Source organism: Artemia franciscana, chromosome 13 (assembly GCF_032884065.1).
Source record: "Artemia franciscana chromosome 13, ASM3288406v1, whole genome shotgun sequence".
In the NCBI taxonomy this organism is placed as follows: Eukaryota; Metazoa; Arthropoda; class Branchiopoda; order Anostraca; family Artemiidae; genus Artemia; species Artemia franciscana.
Window position 1 is genome coordinate 18,787,906 of NC_088875.1, and position 19,509 is coordinate 18,807,414.

The 19,509-nt window shown below is 36.0% G+C and overlaps 1 protein-coding gene across 6 annotated transcripts in view; it reads right to left on the bottom strand.

The window, feature by feature from the left end:
* The window catches only part of LOC136034603 (uncharacterized), a 146,162-nt gene that overhangs the window by 46,650 nt on the left and 80,003 nt on the right, over positions 1-19,509 (bottom strand). For 5 of the 6 annotated variants that reach the window (XM_065715876.1, XM_065715871.1, XM_065715874.1 and 2 more), the window contains exons 6-7: positions 12,743-12,831; positions 1,059-1,299 (exon numbers count right to left, since the gene is read on the bottom strand). In XM_065715876.1, coding sequence (XP_065571948.1) covers positions 1,059-1,299; positions 12,743-12,831 — 330 coding nt within the window. Of the gene's footprint in view, positions 1-1,058; positions 1,300-6,082; positions 6,232-12,742; positions 12,832-19,509 lie in introns of those variants that run through there. The other variant, XM_065715877.1, reaches the window with a different exon arrangement.

Here is a 19,509-nt window from a genome sequence, read left to right on the forward strand (position 1 = left end):
AGGGGAAACCGGAAATCTTGGAAAACGCTTAGAGTGAAGAGATCAGGATGAAACTTGATAGGAAGAATAAGCACAAGTTATAGATACACGATTGATATAACTGGAACGGATCTGTTATCTTTGGGGGAGCTGGGGGTTGTTAATTTGGAAAAATTAGAAAAATTGAGATATGTTTAATTTAAGAACAGGTGACCGGATCTTAATGAAATTTGATGTTTAAAAGGAACTCATGTCTGAGATCGTATTTCAAATCCCGACCAGATCTGTTGACATTGGGGGGAGTTGGAGGGGGAAACCGGAAATCTTGGAAAACGCTTATAGTTGTAGATACGTGATTGACGTAACCGGACTGGATCCGCTCTCTTTGGGGGAGTTAGGGGGGTCGGGTTCAGTGCTTTGGCGAGTTTGGTGCTTTTGGACGTGCTAGGACGATGAAAATTGGTAGGCATGACAGGGAGCTGCACAAATTGACTTGATAAAGTCTTTTTCCCGATTCGACCATCTGAGGGGCTGAAGGGAGAGGAAAAATTGAAAAAATTGAGGTATTTTTAACTTACGAGTGGGTGATCGGATCTTAATGAATTTTAATATTTAGAAGGACCTCGTGACTCGGAGCTCTTATTTTAAATCCCGACCGGCATTAAGCCTCTGATTTCCCTTTTAAAGCAATCTATTGATTCTTAGAATTTTGCTAGAGCTCTTGTTGTATTAAATATTCTTTTATGCATTCTTAGGTTTTTAATTTCCATTGTCGTCGGGTTTTTAAAAATTGCAGAGATGACCACTCTACCTCTCTTAATCATTTCATCAACATGACTCTTTAGGCTTCCATTTTCCGATAAGATAAATCCTAAATATTTTATTATTTTACTTACAATTAGTTCCTTATTATTAAACTTAAATCTATACTTTTCTTCACTACCTACACTCTTTTTTTTAAACAACAATTTCGCTCTTTTCAGTATCCAGCCTAAATTTTGTCTGGAAAACTGAACATTGATAATATTTGGTCCCGGAGTTGAGGCTAAAAGATCATAAGAAAAAAAGAACAAATATACCATTGCACCAACAACTTCTGCAACTGAGTCCTTTTCAAGATCAAAAGGGAAAGCAATAGCTCCTTCATCTGGATATTCGGCTCCTTTTCGATTGTTGTCCGTCACTTTGAGTTGAAAGTTTATGACAGAGTTACTTGGATCATATGCTTCATCCCTATTTTGCACATCTATTATGAAACCAGGATCCTTTTCAGGGTCTTCAAGGAAAAACGGGTGACTCAGGACATCATGTACAGTGGGTCTGTCAAACAGGGGAATTTTTCAGAAACTTCACCAAACATAGGACCCTAGTAACTATTCATACAAACATAGCATAAGCAGTCGAAACTACAACAAGAGGATTAACATATTTTGCATTGCTTATTAATATAAATAATGTGTTAGCCAGGTTTTAAGTAGGAAAGTAGAAGTGTTGATGATCCAGAAAACAAAACAATTAATAAAAATATCACGTCATACTTAACAAATATATAATAAGCCCATTGACAGCAAGGACGTAACTTGCTGTGGGGCAGGGGTTGACCCCCCCCCCCTCTGAAGCTTAGCATTTTAAAAGGTCTTGCCTACACAAAAAGACCTACATAATTCAAGTATCCGCAGAAACACATCAGTTTTCTTAGTAAAAGTTTGCCTTTATGGTACTATATGTCTCATTTTTCGTTTTATACAGTCATTTTCACATAACTTGGGAAAATCGGGTCCAACTTCACAGTCTTGACGAAACTAAGCTAAATTAATGACATAATCTTGAAACTCGAATTTTAATAATGAAACGTACATCAACGCATCATTGATAAAAAAAAGCATATCGTAATTTTTAAAAAGTATTTTAAGCAAGCATAAGTTTGGAAGACAAACATAAGTATAAGCCGCCAGGAATGGGAATGGAGGCAGTGGGGTTTGAAAGACAAATATAAGAATTTGTCGCCACGTATAGGAGTAGAGGAGGCGGGGTGGGTGAAATTACACATCTAAAACATTTCGTGATTTTCCCCTAACTTTCCCGTGGATTCGTATGACTCTTCTGTTTGTTTAACATTTTGGAGCGTCCCGATATATTGCCCACAGTCTTATTGAATGAACAAAAGCTAATTCAAACAGTTGATCATTTAATCTTGGATGTACGCATCTAAAATTAGCAGAAAAGGAAATTACAGTTTTCAGTGGTGACTGATACAAAAAAAAAGTTGAAGCACATAACCGTGAATGATTTATCAAGATGAATACTAGCCTACTATGATCGCGTGTAGAGTCAAGCGTTTAAGTCATAAGGTAATTAAAGTAGGAAAAAAAACGAAGCTAATCTTTATTCGGTGGGATTAGCCAGACAGAAAAATACCGGCAAACTATATGAAAATATGTGAAAAAAAAATTATTTTAAGTTCGGCGTGAGCCCAGAAGCGTCAATTCCCAAAAGTCAGTGAGAGGAGGCGAGGGACATTTTTTCTAAAAAGAATACCAAAGAAAGGCAATTTTCATTGAAATTACTGAACGGACACTTTCAAAATGTAGGGGCGGTGGGTAAAATATTAAGAGGGCATATACCCCCCTCCGTTGACGCCAATGTACAAGCCAGAGCATTCCTGCTGAAATGCCCACCACAATACGGATGCGTGTTTATTATTTCTTTCTTTATTTATTTTTTTGTTGCTATTTTTTCCAGGGATGATCGCACTGAACCAACGGTTCTAGAACATCGAGAGAGGGCGGAAATTAAAAGTTCTGGCTCTCTTTTTCAGTGACCAAAGAGATTGAAAGGCAGCTAGGTCCCTCCCTCACTCCTTTTCCCCCAAAATCGTCGCATCAAAATTTTGAAATAGTTACTTTGTCCAGCATAGTCGGAAGACTCAATAACAATGCATTTGGAGATAAAATGACCACCCACAGCCTCATAGACTGAAAGGAAAGAACTTTCAGTAGTAAAATTTGCCTGTTATGAAGAAGTATGCGTATATTTTCCGGGGTGAATTTTCTGCTAGGGGATTTCCCCGTGGAAGTGGAGCCGGATTTCATGGCATTTTTTTTAAACGAATAGAAATTAAATAGAAAGACAAGTTTTGAAGCAACATTAAAACTTAAAACGGACAGAAAGGCAAATAGGGGAATGCCCCTCTTCAATAACTCACTATTTACGCTAAGTTTGACTTTTGTCCCAATGCTTTAACAACAACTATTAAAAAACAAGGGTCGTTTAATTAGAACAATAAGGGGTCAATGTTGATATTACCGGAACAATCGTTTTGGGTGATGAAAGTATTATTAATAGATGCATTTTGACTTTTGGAACATCTTTTCTATCTTGCATTACATAAAAAAACTAGTTTTTTTTTTACTGAAAGTAAGGAGCGACATTAAAACTTAAAACGAACAGAAATTACTCCGTATGAAATGGGTTGTCCCCTCCGCAATCCCTCGCTCTTTACGCTAAAGCTTTTAATTGTTTTAAAAAGCAGAATTGTGGCAAAGAGTCAAACTTTAGCGTAAAGAGCGAGGGATTGCGGAGGGGACAGCCCATTTCATATACCGAGTAATTTCTGTTCGTGTTTTAATGTCGCTCCTTACTTTCATTTAAAAAAAAACTAGTTTTTTTTATGTTATTTCTGAACGTTTTTGAATTAATGCATGTTTGATTTTGGCTCTCCGCACATAAATTATTAAAATGAAATTTGCATATTAATTCCTTTTTTGGCTAAATGGCTTTCTCTTAGTTTTGATCAGACGATTTTGAGAAATAAGGGATGGGGAAGGAGGCCTAGTTGCCAGGCAATTTTTCAGTTACATAAAAAGGCAACTATAAATTTTTATTTTTAACGAATTTTTTTATTAGTAAAAATATACGTAACTGAAGAATTAACTTAGGTAACAAACTTTTATATTCTTTAATTTGTATTATGTATATGAGGGGGTTTGTACCCTCGTTCTTTACACTAAATCGTAAGTTTTGTCCCAATTCTTTAAGAATGACCCCTGAATCAGAAAGGCCGTAGAATAAATAGTTGAAATTACTAAAAATACTATTGCATAAAGAGCGAGGCATTTATATCTCTCCTAAATACCTCGCTCTTTATGCTAAAGTATTTTTAGAACCCCTCATATGCGTAATAATCTCTGTTCGTTTTAAGTTTCAATGCTACTCTTTACTTTCAATTGAAAGAACTTTTCCATGTTTATTTTTTCATTGTTTTTTTATAGTAATTTTAGAAAATCCTGCGCCCTTTTCATTGAATTTCTGTTCCCCCATGACATATTTCTCCAAGAAAGATCCTCCCACATAGTCCCCTCCCCTCAACCCCACCGCCAAAACCAAAAAAAAAATCCCCTGAAAACGACTGTACACTTCCCAGAAACCATTATTATATATAAACACTGGTCGAAGTTTGTAACTTGCAGCCCCTTTCCCAGGGACTGTGGGGGAGTAAGTCATTCCCAAAGACATAGTTATTACGGTTTTTGACTATGCGGAACAAAATGGCTATCTCAAAATTTTGATCTGTTGACTTTGGAGAAAAAATGAGCGTGGGAGGGGGCCTAGGTGCCCTCCAATTTTTTTGGTCACTTAAAAAGGGCACTAGAGCTTTCCATTTCCGTTAGAATGAGCCCTATTGCGACATTCTAGGACCACTTGGTCGATACGATGACCCCTGGAAAAAAAAAATAAAAACAAAAAAATAAACACGCACCCGTGATTTGTCTTCTGGCAAAAAATACGAAATTCCACATTTTTGTAGACAGGAGCTTGAAAATTTGCTTTAGGGTTCTCTGATACGCCGAATGCGATGGTGTGATTTTCATTAAGATTCTGTGACTTTTAGGAGGTGTTTCCCCCTATTTTCTAAAATAAGGCAAATTTTTTCAGGCTCGCAACTTTTGATGACAAAGACTAAATTTGATGAAACTTATATATTTAAAATCAGCATGAAAAACTGATTCTTTTTTATAAATATTTTAGCATCAAAATTCCGCTTTTTAGAGTTTCGATTACTATTGAGCCGGGTCGCTCCTTTATGGAGTTATTTTATATTTGCACATTAGGGGGGGGGGCTAAAGCATAGTACATTAAATACAGCAATAGTTAGTTTACGGAAATGATTGCAATTCCATATGTGTAAATACAAGAATATTTGGGCCGGAATAACTCCATAACGGTGAGTTTGCGGTAGTTTTGCAAGAGAGAAAAGATGTTCCAAAAGTCAAAATGCATCTATTAACAATAGTTTCATGACCCCAAACAATTGTTCAGGTATATCAAAATTGACCCAATAAGTTGTTTTGCTTTAAGTACTAAAAACTTTAGCGTGAAGAGCGAGGTGTTGAAGAGGGGGTAACCCCCTCATGAACATAATAATTTGTGTTCTTTTTTTAAGTTTTAATGTTGCTCCTTATTTTCCGTTGAAAAAACTAGTTGTTCTATTTAACTACTAAGTGAAGAAGGATTATATTAATGATATTCACTAACCAGCATTTTTAGGGAGTGGAGCGCTAAAATATTTTTTCATGGGAGGGGGGTCGGATACAAGCATTTACGCATAGTTCGATGGCATGAGGGCAAAAAAAATCTTTAAAATGACAAAAATTACGCGAATAATTATATGGAAAACGTAGCAAATTATAAAAAATAATAAAATTACCGAAAATTTACGAAGGCAAGGGCACGAAAGCCCCTCGCACCAGTAATCATATACCTAGTGACATACATGTGCGTTTTTATGCCCTAATACCTGGATTTTCACATATTTAGTATTTCTCAAAAAACATACATATATTAGCATAAAAAGTAAGATTTATACCCTCCATCCTCCTGTACTGCATATAGGCGTGAATCCGTCAAACAATCTTCATACTGTTCAATATTACTTCGATTATTGTTTAAAAAAATAAAGGGTCCGTGAAATTAAAAACACCCCCACATTATTTAAAAACTACTAGAGTTATATAAGATTTTAATGTTTGGAGAGGGTGAAGAATCCCCTCCCCCATAGGGCTAAACTACAGTTAACACATAAACGAATATTCATACTATCTACCTATGTTCTGTATTCCCAATGTACTTTGAATGGTGGTATCTAAAATCTAGAAACTTATCCATATTCGATTATACTTGATAAAACACAGACAAATGCGGGTCAACAACTGAACTCAGTCATGTATGACCTCAATCACCTAACTATGAAATGACAGACTTTTACCAAATCCCAGGGTCAAAATGCAAATTAGGAGATTATTTTTTTAGATTGAAAACTGGGGCATTACTTAAAGCATTCATACGTGTAAAAACGGAATCGCTTCATTTAAAACAAATATTGTATAAATATTTGTAGGGTAAATATTGCAGAATTCAAATGACAGAAAAAAAATTGATCATAAACATAAACTAGTTGGGTTATGTTTTATGCTTGACCAGAGCTAGACAACCCTGAATTCCAAATAAAATAATACAAGACAAGAATTTATGTCGTGAAGCGGCGGAAATTTTTCAAATTTATCTTTTAAAAGTCTAATGCCGCATGTATTTGCATCTTATAAACACTTATTTTAAAGTAGGTGAAACTTAAAAATGAATATTATGCCACAGAGCGTACAAGATTTTTAGAATTCAGGATTAAAGAATTCCATTTTGTTTATTTGCTTAGAAATGAAATGAGTGGTCTAAGCAAGGTTTGAAGCAACACTGACCGCGTGAAGAGGACAAGGAAAACAAGGTACTTTCGTTCTAACTAAACGGCCCTTTTGTTCAGGAGCCGTTCTTAAAGAATTGGAATAAAATTCAATCTTTAGCGTAAAGAGCGAAGTGTTGAGGAGGGGATGACCCCCTTAATATGCGTATAATTTCTGTTTCTTTTAAGTTTTAATGATGTTCTTTACTTTCAGTTAAAAACAAGAGACGAGACGAGCTACGAGCCAAGAGATCATATGGTATGAGCTCTAACAAAATTCTATGAATAAATAGATTGATTTAAAAAGGAAGATAAGAGGCATAATGCCGATCAGGATTTAAAATAAGAGCTCTGGGTCACGATGTCCTTCTAAATATCAAAATTCATTAAGATTCAATCACCCACTCGTAAGTTATAAATACCTAATTTTTTCTAATTTTTCCTCTCCCTTTAGCCCCCCAGATGGTCGAATCTGGGAAAACGACTTTATCAAGTCAAATTGTGCAGCTCCCTGACACGCCTACCAATTTTCATCGTCCTAGCACGTCCAGAAGCACCAAACTCGCCAAATCACTGAACCCCTCCCCCAAAGAGAGCGAATCCAGTACGATTCTGTCAATCACGTATCAAGGACATTTGTTTATTCTATCCACCAAGCTTCATTCCGATTCCTCCACTCCAAGTGTTTTTCCAAAATTTCCACCTCCAACTCCCCCCAATGTCAAAAGATCTGGTTGAGATTTGAAATAAGAGCTCTGAGACATGAATTCCTTCTAAAAATCAAATTTCATTAAGATCTGATCATCTATTCGTAATATAAAAATACACCAATTTTTACGTTTTCCAAGAATTCCGGTTTCCCCCTCCAGCTCCCCCCAAAGTCACAGGATCTGGTAGGAATTTAAAATTAGAACTTTAAAGCACAAGATCCTTCTAAATATCAAATTTCATTAAGATCTGGTCACCCTTTCGTAAGTTACAAATACCTCAATTTTCAAAATTACCCCCCCCCCATTCCACCAAAGAGAGCAGATCTGGTCCGGTTATGTCAGTCACGTATCTAAGACAGGTTTATATTCTTCCCATCCAGTTTTATCCTGATCTCACCGCTTTAAGTATTTTCTAAGATTTTCGGTTCCCCCAACTGCCCCCCCCCAATTACGCTTGATCCGGTTGAGATTTAAAATAAGAGATCTGAGTTACGAGGTCCTTTTAAATATGAAGTTTCATGAAGATCCCATCACTCCTTCGTAAGTTAAAAATACGTCATTTTTTCTTATTTTTCAAAATTAGCCCCCCCCCCCCAATAGAGCGGATCCGTTCCAATTATGTAAATCACGTATGTAAGACTTCTGCTCTTATTTTTCCCACCAAGTTTCATCCCAATCCCTCCAATCTAAGCGTTTTCCATGATTTTAGGTTCCCCATCCCAAACTTCCCCCAATGTCACCAGATCCGGTCAGGATTTAAATTAAGAGCTTTGAGACACGATATCCTTCTAAATATCAAATTTCATTGAGATCCGATCACCCGTTCGTAAGTTAAAATACCTCATTTTTTCTAATTTTTCAGAATTAACCCCTCCCCCAACTACCCCAAAGAGAGCGGATCCGTTCCGGTTGTGTCAATCATGTATCTAGGACTTGTGCTTATTTTTCCCACTAAGTTTCATCCCTATCCCTCCACTCAAGTGTTTTCCAAGTTTTAGGTTTCCCCCTCCCAACTCCCCCCCAATGTCACCAGATCCGGTCGGGTTTAAAATAAGAGCTCTAAGACACCATATCCTTCTAAATATCAAATTTCATTGAGATCCGGTCACCCGTTCGTAAGTTAAAAATACCTCATTTTTTTTAATTTTTCAGAATTAGTATTTGTCAGAAATTCATCAAGATCTGATCAACAGTTCGTAAGTTAAAAATACTTCAATTTTTCTATTTTTTTCGAATTAATCGGCCCCCACTCCCCCCTAGATGGTCAAATTTGGAAAAAGACTATTTCTAATTTAAGCTGGTCCCGTCCCTGATACGCCTGCCAAATTTCATCGTCCTAGCTTACCTGGAAGTGCCTAAAGTAGCAAAACCGGGACCGACAGAATTGGCGATTGCTATATGTTACTTGGTTAATACCAAGTGCCATAAAAACTTGTTTTTATTATCTAATTTCTGATCGATTTTAAAATAATGCCAGGAAATCTGGCCCACCTCCACGGAGATATCCCCTCCTCACGGAAATATCCTCCAGACAGTTCATTCCGTTGAAAATTTACCCAGATCAACTACCCTTAATAGTTCCACACGTAAAATTGGATGGGAAAGAGAAAGACATATAAAAAGAGTTTTGTATAGGAATTCAGGCAAATTCACCCAGTGTAAAATTTCCCCTTATAATTTCATCTCATGGACCCCACCCCCCTACACACAGAAGTTTCCCCCGTGGAAAACCCCCCATCAGAAAATGTGCCCCCCTCACTCCACCAAAAAATGTATGCATGCTTCCCAACAACAAATACTATGCGTAGTATTTGTTGACCTTTCCCTTGGGGCTGTGCGGGGAGGGGTCATGTTATATCCAAAGGTTGAGTTATTGGGCATTATAACTATATTGAACAAAATGGCTAACTCAAAATTTTGATTGGATGATTTTGGGGAAAAAAGGGGCGAGAGAGGGGGCCTAGTTGCCCTCCGATCTTTTTGGTCACTTAAAAATGGAACTGAAACTTTTAATTTTAGTTCGAATAAGCCATTTCTCGATATTCTAGGGTCATGGGGTCGATAAGGTCATCCCTGGGTAGAAAAAAAACAACAAAATAGCAAATAAACACGTACCCGTGATCTTTCCTCCGGTAAAAAATTCGAAATTCCACATTTTTACAGATAGGAGGTTGAAACCTCAAAAATGAAATTCTCTGGTGCGCTGAATGTGACGGTGTGATTTTTATTAAAAATTATCAAACTTCATGGGGTGTTTCCTCCCTTTTTGGAAAATCAGTCAAATTTTCACAGGCTTGCAACTTTAGATATGTAACACTAAACTTAATGAAACTTTATATTTAGATAAGCATAATAAGCCAATTCTTTTGATATATCTATCGGTATCAACATTCCGCTTTTTAGAGTTTCGGTTAATATTAAGCCACGAACTGTTTGATTATATACTCATGTTTGAATAAAAGATGACTTCGAAAAAAAAAGATCAAGGGGAATCCAAAATCTAGGGCAAATACCCCCCTGCCTTATAGTCATTTACACCACTAGTTAAGGTGCCTTCTAAAGATCATAGGGGATGTTTTCATTTTGAAATTGCCCTTAGTAAAACCTCGCAATTTGACAGTCTCGTATTGGCAAAAAATTGAACCATTCCTGGCAATACTCAAAAAGCCATAACAGCTTCAACATGTATCGAATTTGATAACCACAAAAAGGTGGAAAAGAAGCCAAAAAATTCAGATAATTCTGAAGTTTTGACTAACTATTGGGCTGAGGAGCCAAGGACGATAATGGAAAGTAGCTCTAATGTGTTACAGGAATAGAGACTAGCTTTATGAGAACTTCAAACTATATTGCTGAATAACACGAACTTCGAAAGGTTTCCCAACTAAATCGATGTGCGTCGCTGTCACTATCAGCAACCTCATCAGGGCCTTTTAGGATATCTCATATTTATGTTTTTTGTTTTATTTTATTTATTTCTTTTTATTGTCATAATATCATACTATTTTTGTGTATGTAATTCTCACGTTCACTATATTTCCCTTCTCATTCCCTTTCCAGTGTTCCGTTCATTTTTTTTTTGCGACGGTTTTTTTAAGAAATAATAATAAAAATTATGTAAATGTTGTAAATTGAAAATCAATTTTCAAAATTTCGATAAATTAGAGATTTTCCCATTGATATTCTATTTTATCTCCTCGAAAACTCCTTGAATTTTTAACATTTGTTCCTGAATAATAAAAAAAACAGAAAAGAAAAAAAACTGAGGGTGGATGCACTTTGTCGCCCTTCGACTAGGAAGCTGGGCTTCTACAAACTGGTAATAAGAAGATACATGAAAAAATAGTAAGCGAAGTTTTTGCACCAAGAGTATGAAAAGGTTGAGAAGGAAAAGCGAACAGAAAAAAATTTATGCATCTCAAATGTCTCCAATTCCCTGAAATATTCCTAAAAGTTCAACATGAAAGAAAATATCCAATGTAAGTCTCAAAACATAGTCTTGATTTCACCCAGATTTTGTAAAAATAGCTTGCTTTGTTATTTTACCTTCCTAAATACGGCATTTTATCCTCTTACTTTCCACTTGAGTGACTTCTATAACTCAGCGGTGAGGATTTTCCTAGCGTTTAAACGAAGTCTAAAATTCTAGGTGAAATTCTATCGTCCCAAAGCTCCTTCCACTTCCAAAAGTCTTCGTGAAAGTTCGGAATATCCTTTCATTTATTACTATGGCCATCATTATACGTTGTTGTCTGGTTATGATTTTAGCAGCAATAACTTTTTCTTTATGAAATTTTGAATTAGGTTGAATAAACTAACATGTTAAAAACGAAAAACAATATCAATTAGACGACCCTTGATCGTAGGCATCAAAAAAGTTTCCTCGCGTTAATGTCGGACCATTCAGTCATTGAAATTACACCTTATGGACTACTTGGATTGACAGTCGTCAGTCGTCAACAACTCACTGCAGCACCAAGCCGCCTGAGGCCAACACAGATACACACACTCCTACCCATCACAATCTATTCAAAGCATCCCTCTTTACACCCTTCCAGAAAGTTCCCATTTTCCCTAATCTTTCCTTACGACATCCTCCTTTCCTAACCAGGGATGATCTGTTTTTCATTTGGCCCTAGACGGTTCGCCGACAAGGGCAATCTTTGGCAGTCAGTCATCCTTCATCCACAGAACGTGCCCAAACCATCTCAACCTTTTTCTCATTGTGACCCCAGAAAGCGGGATTAAACAAAACGTTTCGTACATCCTAATATTCGAAATACGGTCAGTCACTCAGAAACCCCAAACCCATCTATAGGCAATTTCTTTTGGAAATATAAAGCAAATCTTTCGGAGCACCCACAGTTCAGAACAATAAATACATTCTAAGATCACACTGGTAAAAATGACATACATTTTTTGAATTTAAAAAAGAGGGAATAGTTGTGGGAAAAGTGGAAGTCATGGCCAATTGTAGAAAAAAGCCAAGACAGATTGTTGAATTCAGTGGGCAGCCCAGTCAAGGGTTAATTTTATCCCTTTGATTGCCGTTGCTACTGTCTGCCATTTATGCTACACCTTTCCGTGCATGTGTGTCCCTTCACAAATGCCAAGAAAAGAAGAAAAAAAAAAACAAAAACAAAAACAATACAATCAAATAGCCGAGAACGAGGGTAATATCAGCCACACTTGTTCACCTTCACTTATTACTAGCTTTACCGACGTACGTCTGGTTTACTTGTCAATCCAAATGAGTCCAAATGATTCAAATTTAGACTGACAAAAAGAAGAAATGTCATTGAAAAGGTATATATTTAATTCGACATCGGTTTATGAAATGCATCCATTCCATTCAGTAAAAAAAACTGAACTGGAAGTGCAATTTTACTTCAAGAAAAGGGTTTAGTTATACACAATATTCAACATCTATGCCAGCAGCGGTAGTTAAAATAGTGTTATACGACCCCCTTCCCTTTTTAAGTGTGTAAAACTGAGATTTACAGGCTACCGCTCCACTCTTAACATCACACAGAGACTTACTTTACAAAATTTACTTGAATAAGATGGCTAAGATATTTCTTGTTTTTTTGTGTGCTAATTTTTCTTTATCTAGGAATGTCTTAATAAAAATACAAATTGAGAAATCAATAAAAAAAAAAATGGCACAAAAATGTGAAGAATGGATTTAACGCTCACATCTGAACACATCTGTTTTACACAAATTCAAGATTGCCTTTAACCATACTTTCTGTATTAATACCTCATATTTACATAGTTCAATTTATATTTGCACAGAGGGAACAAATAACGTGGTGCCTACCTTTCAAGAGGATTTGGCTGAACACACCAAAGGATTATGTCTTTCAATTCGGTGTCCTCAACTTTCTGAAGGCAGTCCGGAGGCTCACCCTATAATTACGAAAAACGAATTACCATACACATTTTAATTTCCCCGTGAAAGCGACAGACTAAGAAATGCAAGTCGACAATCCATTCCTTCGTTACACCATGCTGGTACGAGTTGACACTTAAAATAAGGTCAGAAATGTGACCTCACTTTACGACCGAGAGATCATCCACGTGTCAGAACATGGCTAAAAAATACAAAGAAAAGAGTGACTTCGTGAACTTTTCAACGCTACCAAGGTCACCGTTATGACCTAACATCGAGAGAAAATAATGGTGGACTACAGTAGTTGAAAGAAAATAAATATTCTAAGCGTTATTTTGAAGAAAAAAAACCTATCCTATGAGGCCCGAGACACGCTTAGCGCTTTTTACCGAGCGTTTCTTAGAGGTATATAGAATAGAATTGGGAAGACACATTCGGCGAGAAAAAACGCTCTTTAAACAAACACCGATGGCGGCAATGTAGCCGTCCACTGTTGCCACAATAAATGAACGGCAAAATGAACGATTGTTTATTTTAACGCCTACGCTGTGATGCTGGCCTATGGATCTAAATGGAAGCGTACACACTCGGCGTTTTTTTTTTTACCGCTGACGGCTGCTGATTAGTGTGCTTGCAGATGATATATCATAAAAGAAAAAAAATAAATAGGAAGTCATAAATGAATTTGTTTTCAATGGAAATGAGAGGGATCAATTGAAAAAAGATGTATAATATATTTAGGAAGTGCCCAAATTAGCCCCTGCCTTCAACCCTGAACGAATAGAAGCCTATTTATCATGACAAAAATTATTGTTAATCCAATTTATGTGCCCGAAACAAAATATTATTTTAACGCAATTTAAATTCATTTCCATTAAGATAAATTTTACCTATAGATTTTCAGGATAGCTTCTAGTTTTAACTGCTCCTCCCTCCCCCGTTGCCTTTACTTGTAATAAATTCATAAAAAATAGGGGTGGGAACACAATATATTTTTTCAATTTGTACGGGGAGGGGGGAAATTCGTCGTTTTTTTTCAATTTTTTTTTCAATGAAAAATGAAAACTTCGGATATATCAATGATTTTATAAACAATTTTTCACAGAAAATTTCAGATCTACTAATGGTTTATTATGATCCCTCAGACCTATTATGACCGAAAGATATTAAAACGGTAGAATGTTTACCACGCAGTGTATATGCGCTAGAGTAGCAACGGCAAAAAACGCTCGGCAAAAAGCACCAAGTGTGTCTCGAGCCTATTAGTAAAGGCATAGATATATTTAGACTATTGAAGAATAATACAATAAACTCACTACTTAGTTAATTTGTCTTTTTTTTTATTGCTCTTCCTTTGTTAAGTGTGACTATTTAAAATCCTGCGTCGCTAAAGACGGCCTCTTAAAGATCAAGTCGATGGCTTTAGGTGATTTTTTTCCTCGGGGGAGGGGGGAGTATTTTCCAAGAGAGAGGGAGTTTATTCAGAGGGGTATATTCCGCAGTGGGGAGGGGTATTTTCCTGGGGGCGTGATCGCCAGAGGGGGGGATCGCTGGCCACCCAAGTCAATATAAAGCTATCCTTTTAATTTTGCTCGTGATTTTGAATTTTAACTAAGCAAGCTTTCATTGGATGAAACTGTAAGTTTTCGACTTTCTTTTTCAATTTTTTTTAACACAATCTGTTTCTTTGTTCCTGAAAATAAAGGCTAGAAAAACCTCCGATTTCAAGAATAATACTCCCAATAATTATTTTAACATTTTGGACCAACCTGTTTGGATTTGGAAGTGTGTAAGTCAAATTCACTAGCGAATAAAGGATCGTTAGAACAAGATAACACGGTAGTAGACATTTAGTATAGTTGAAACACAGTAAAACACACCCCGAGTTTATTTCTTCACTCGAAACACGTTAATTTACGAACGTATTACACTTTCCTTTTTCAAGGTAAATTCGGTCAACTTTATAATATTTGAATTTGAATATTTGAATGACAACAAATTGAGTAACAAAGTAGGAAAGATAAAAGAAAAAAGAATTTTTCTTTAGAATAAATCCTGTTTATAATTGAATTCAGCACAACAACCACACTACATTTCTACAGCCACAATTGGGAAAGAAATGTAGATAGGGAAAACTTTCAGAAGATTAAGAGAAACAGAAAGAAGTATTTGGATACTTTGGCAACAGTCGGTCAGTCGGCAAATCACTAAATCAAACCTTCAATTGTTTTGTTTTTTTAAGTTACTGTCTTTGCTAAGTCTAATCTAAATAAATCAGTCATCTGGTGGAAAAATATAAGAGATTTTTGGTGCTTGTTTATCTTTTTGAGCACAGAAAATGTTTAGGCTCTGTCAAACTGACTCCTCAAAGAACTATTTAGTGCTCGATGTCAAAGTCTTTTCGATATAGTTTAACATTCAGTGGCGTCAAATGAGGAGGTCGTTGCCCCCGCAATTTTTTGCCCCTCCCTAGATTTTGAAAAATGGCCTTTTCTGTATTTTCATTGAAATTTGTTTTAGAAGAATACATCCCCCCCCCCACATACTAATATGTGGCCCCCTCCACATACTAATATATATATATATATATATATATATATATATATATATATATATATATATATATATATATATATATAACCCAATCAATTTGGTTTGTGAACGAAATGCATCAGCAATACTTATTTTCAGCGACAACAATCTTTAAAGTCAAAATACTTTACAGGCTATAAAATTACGCAAAAATTAATAAATTGAAGAGCTACATGCAGAGGATGAGGGGGGAGATATATATATATATATATATATATATATATATATATATATATATATATATATATATATATATATATATATATATATATATATATATTAGTCCCCTAATATGGCTCCAGAGTTGAACAAATATGTGCAACCGCGAAGCATTTTCCAAAGAATGGATAAAAACAATATCTACTTCATTATTCACCCCTCCCATTCCTAAAAAAACAACTCTTGTTTTTTTCCACAAAGGAAAAAAAATGGCTGTGTCCCTGTCTGCGTGCTGGAAAATTGATAAGGTAAGTCAGAAGAACAATTTGATTCGCACTCATAAGTAACTGTGTTTTTTCGGTGAAGCTGAAAATAAAAATAACCAAGTCAACCAGGGATAAAACCCTGTCTCCTGATCGTGTGCTAATTGAGGTACATTAAATAGTCAAGTAAGCACCCCCTTAAAAGCCCACCAAACGTTTAAATCAGTACAGCTTCTTGAAACACAATGGAAGCTAAATTTGGAAAAATCATTAAATGATAGATACAAACCTAAACAAGCTGCCAAACCAGTTTAAATGAAATGTCAAAAGTTAAACACTTATCTTGAAAATCTGGTTTAATAAAAGCGACTAGTTCGCAGATCAGCTGAGAAAGTAACACCTTGACATTTTTTTTTTTATTTTTTACTTTTGTAGCATATTTTTTTCTTACAAAGCAAGGTTATATCATATATAAATGAAATATTCGCAAAAAATGCAATTTTTGCCTTCTACAATTTTATTTCGCAAACCAAAATATGTTGACAACTGTTTCTTTGCTCCTTCATAGTTGTATCTCTGAGATTTATTGTACATAGTTATACTGAAAATAAATCGTAAAGTAAGCATTGAACATAAAAATTTCTCCTTTCTCTCTATGGTTGGTCCAGATTTTATCACCCTGACTAAGGTTCCACCCAGTTCAATTAGGGAGACACCTTCAATAATAGTGCTAGAAATATGTTATTGTTTTTTCTGGAAACTATTTTAATTAAATGGTAAATCTACTTCACATAATACTTGACCAAACGAAAATTCGCACGTAAATATTTTGTTTATTGTTGTTTGAAAACGTACCCCTTCCTCCAAATAGATTTCCGAGTACATGCCTGTTCTGATGCAAGTATTGGTTGAAAGACCGATATTTGAAAGGAGAGGGATATATTTAGAGGCCAACATCCTTTTATATTCCTAGTCGCCCTCGTTTGGGGTAGGAGGATGTCACAAATAAATAAAGATTTAAAGGAAATGGGAACTTCCTGAAAGGGTGTAAGGAGGGAGGGCGTAAAGAGGGAGGCCTTGAATAGAATGGATTGGAGGAGGAGCCTGCGTAGCTATGTTGGCCTCAGCCGGCTTGGTGTTGCGGTGAGTTATTATTATTAGTAATAGTAGTATTTACATGGTTTATTTCAGTTTATATCATTACTCAATGTGCACAAGACCTTAATTGTTTTTTTTTTCTTTAAAAAAAAATCTTCAATTTATGAAAACCAGTCCTCTTGAAATGTCCTAGAAGAGGCTCATTTTTCTATTGTTCCTTGTTAATGCGAACTTTTATTGTTAAGATATAAAGATGTACGCATAAAAAAATGAAAGTCATTCAGTATATTTTACTGGAAGTCATCACAGTAAGAACATTAAGTCAATGGCTTTTATATAACGATATCATTCACGTGTTTACAATGCGGTTTATGCAGACGATAGATAAAAAAAAACATCTACGCGTCTGCAAAAATAAAAGATGGGTTGGTTACGTAATTTTGCAGTGAAGTAAGGCGCACTTCGTTTGAAAACACTTTTATACATCGATTCAGTTTAAGATGAAATTTTCCATTCAAGCTACAATTAATTAAAAAAAAGAAGTTTTTTCAATTGAAAGTATGGGGCAACATTAAAACTTAAAACCAACAGAAATTATTCCGCACATGAGGAGGGGCCGCTCCTTCCTCAACCGTCGCTCTTTAGGTTAAAGTCTTAAATTCTTCAGTACTACTCGTTCAAAATCAAAATCTTCTGAGCAATCTTTCTTAAAAGAATTGTGAAAAAAAAAAAATCCAAACTTTAGCGCAAAGATCAAAGGTTTTAGGAAGTGGCACGCAGCACCCCTCCAATGCAGGGTTTTAAGTTTTAATGTTGCTCCTTACTTCTGGTTGAAAAAACTTGTTTTTATTCAATTTAAATGTATGATGAAATTTGATTTCAGTGGTCAAACATGGTTCTGAAGCATGGGCGCTCCGAGAAACGAATGAAGATTTGCTGGATGATTTCCAGAGAAATTGCCTACGGATCGCTCTGGGTACCAGGCTGACTGACCGTATTTCAAACAGTAGGCTGTACGAAAAGTGTGATTCAATCCCACTTTCTAGGGCTATCAATCAATCAATCAATCATTTTATTAATACTACAACACCATTACAAACGGAAAAAAGTTATTCGGCCCAAGAAGCTATAACGCGAGAAAGTTTGAGGTGGCTAGAGTACATTCTGCGGATGAAGGATGACTGATTGTTGAAGATTGTCCTTTTCGGCCAACCGTCTAGGGCTAAGCGGAAAGCAGGTCATCCACGGTTGGGGTGGGAGGAGATCAGAAAGAAAGATTTAAGGGAAATGGGGACTTCCTGGGAGAGGGCAAAGAGAGAGGCTTTGAATAAATTGGGATGGAGAAGGAGCGTGCGTAGCTGTGTTGGCCTCAGGCGGCTTGGTGCTGCGATGAGTTGTTAGTTAGTAGTAGCAGTAATTTCAAACCGTTTTTAAGCTATGCCAGGACCTCCCCAGCCGTGTAAAATCTCACCTGAAAATTACCCCCGGAACATTCTTCTCCGCGAAAAATTCTCCCTGTGAAAAATACCCTACATAAAATATCCCCCTTTTTTTTTAGATTTCCCAATAATAAATGCTATATGCGAACACTGTAAAAAAAAATAAATAGATTTCCAACAAAAAAATTTCTGGAATTTAAACCACTCAAAAAATCAAATTTTTTGTTGAAACTGTGATTCGTGTTTCAAATCCAACACATTGTTGAAATTATCAAGATTTATATACTTTGAGTAAAAAAAAATGTATTTCTTAATCTAAATAGGTTTAATTAATAAAAATGGTTAGGATTTCAATAGTAGATTGAAATTGCATGAATATCAGATTAAATTTGGCTATGGTGCCATTTAAAGTGATATGTTCAATAGAAATTCAAACCAAATATTGGAATTATACCCCAGTCTAAGCGTTTTCCAAGATTTTAGGTTTCCCCCTCCAACTCCCCCCAATGTCACCGGGTCCGGTATAGATTTAAAGTAAGAGCTCTGAAACACGATATCATTCCAAATATTAAATTTCATTAAAATCCGATCACCCGTTCGTAAGTTAAAAAAACCCCATTTTTTCTAATTTTTCCGAATTAACCGTCCCCCACTCCCCCACCCAGATGGTCAAATCGGGGAAACAAAAACTTATAATTTCATCTGGTCTGGGCCCTGATACGCCTGCCAAATTTCATCGTCCTAGCTTATCTGGAAGTGCCTAAACTAGCAAAACCGGAACCGACAGACCGACAGAATTTGCGATCGCTACATGTCACTTGGTAGATACCAAGTGCCATAAAAAGGGCGTGAGAGAGGGGCTTATTAGCCTGAGAAATTCTTCTCGTGCAAATACTTTAAGCTAAAACTTCATATCTCTTACGTCACTTTCCAGACTAAAGTATCAAAGGGGAATTTTGGACTACCATTAATGGCCTTTTCAGGCTAAATACCCATAACTTATATCTAAAGATTCCTAGAATGGGACTAAATTTCGTAACAACCAACATAACATTTCTTTTTTATTTGGAATTGGTATGGTTTTATCTAAGTTCGACCAACCAAAAAATAAGGGGAAAGGTGCACCTTTAAGAGTCTCTTTAAG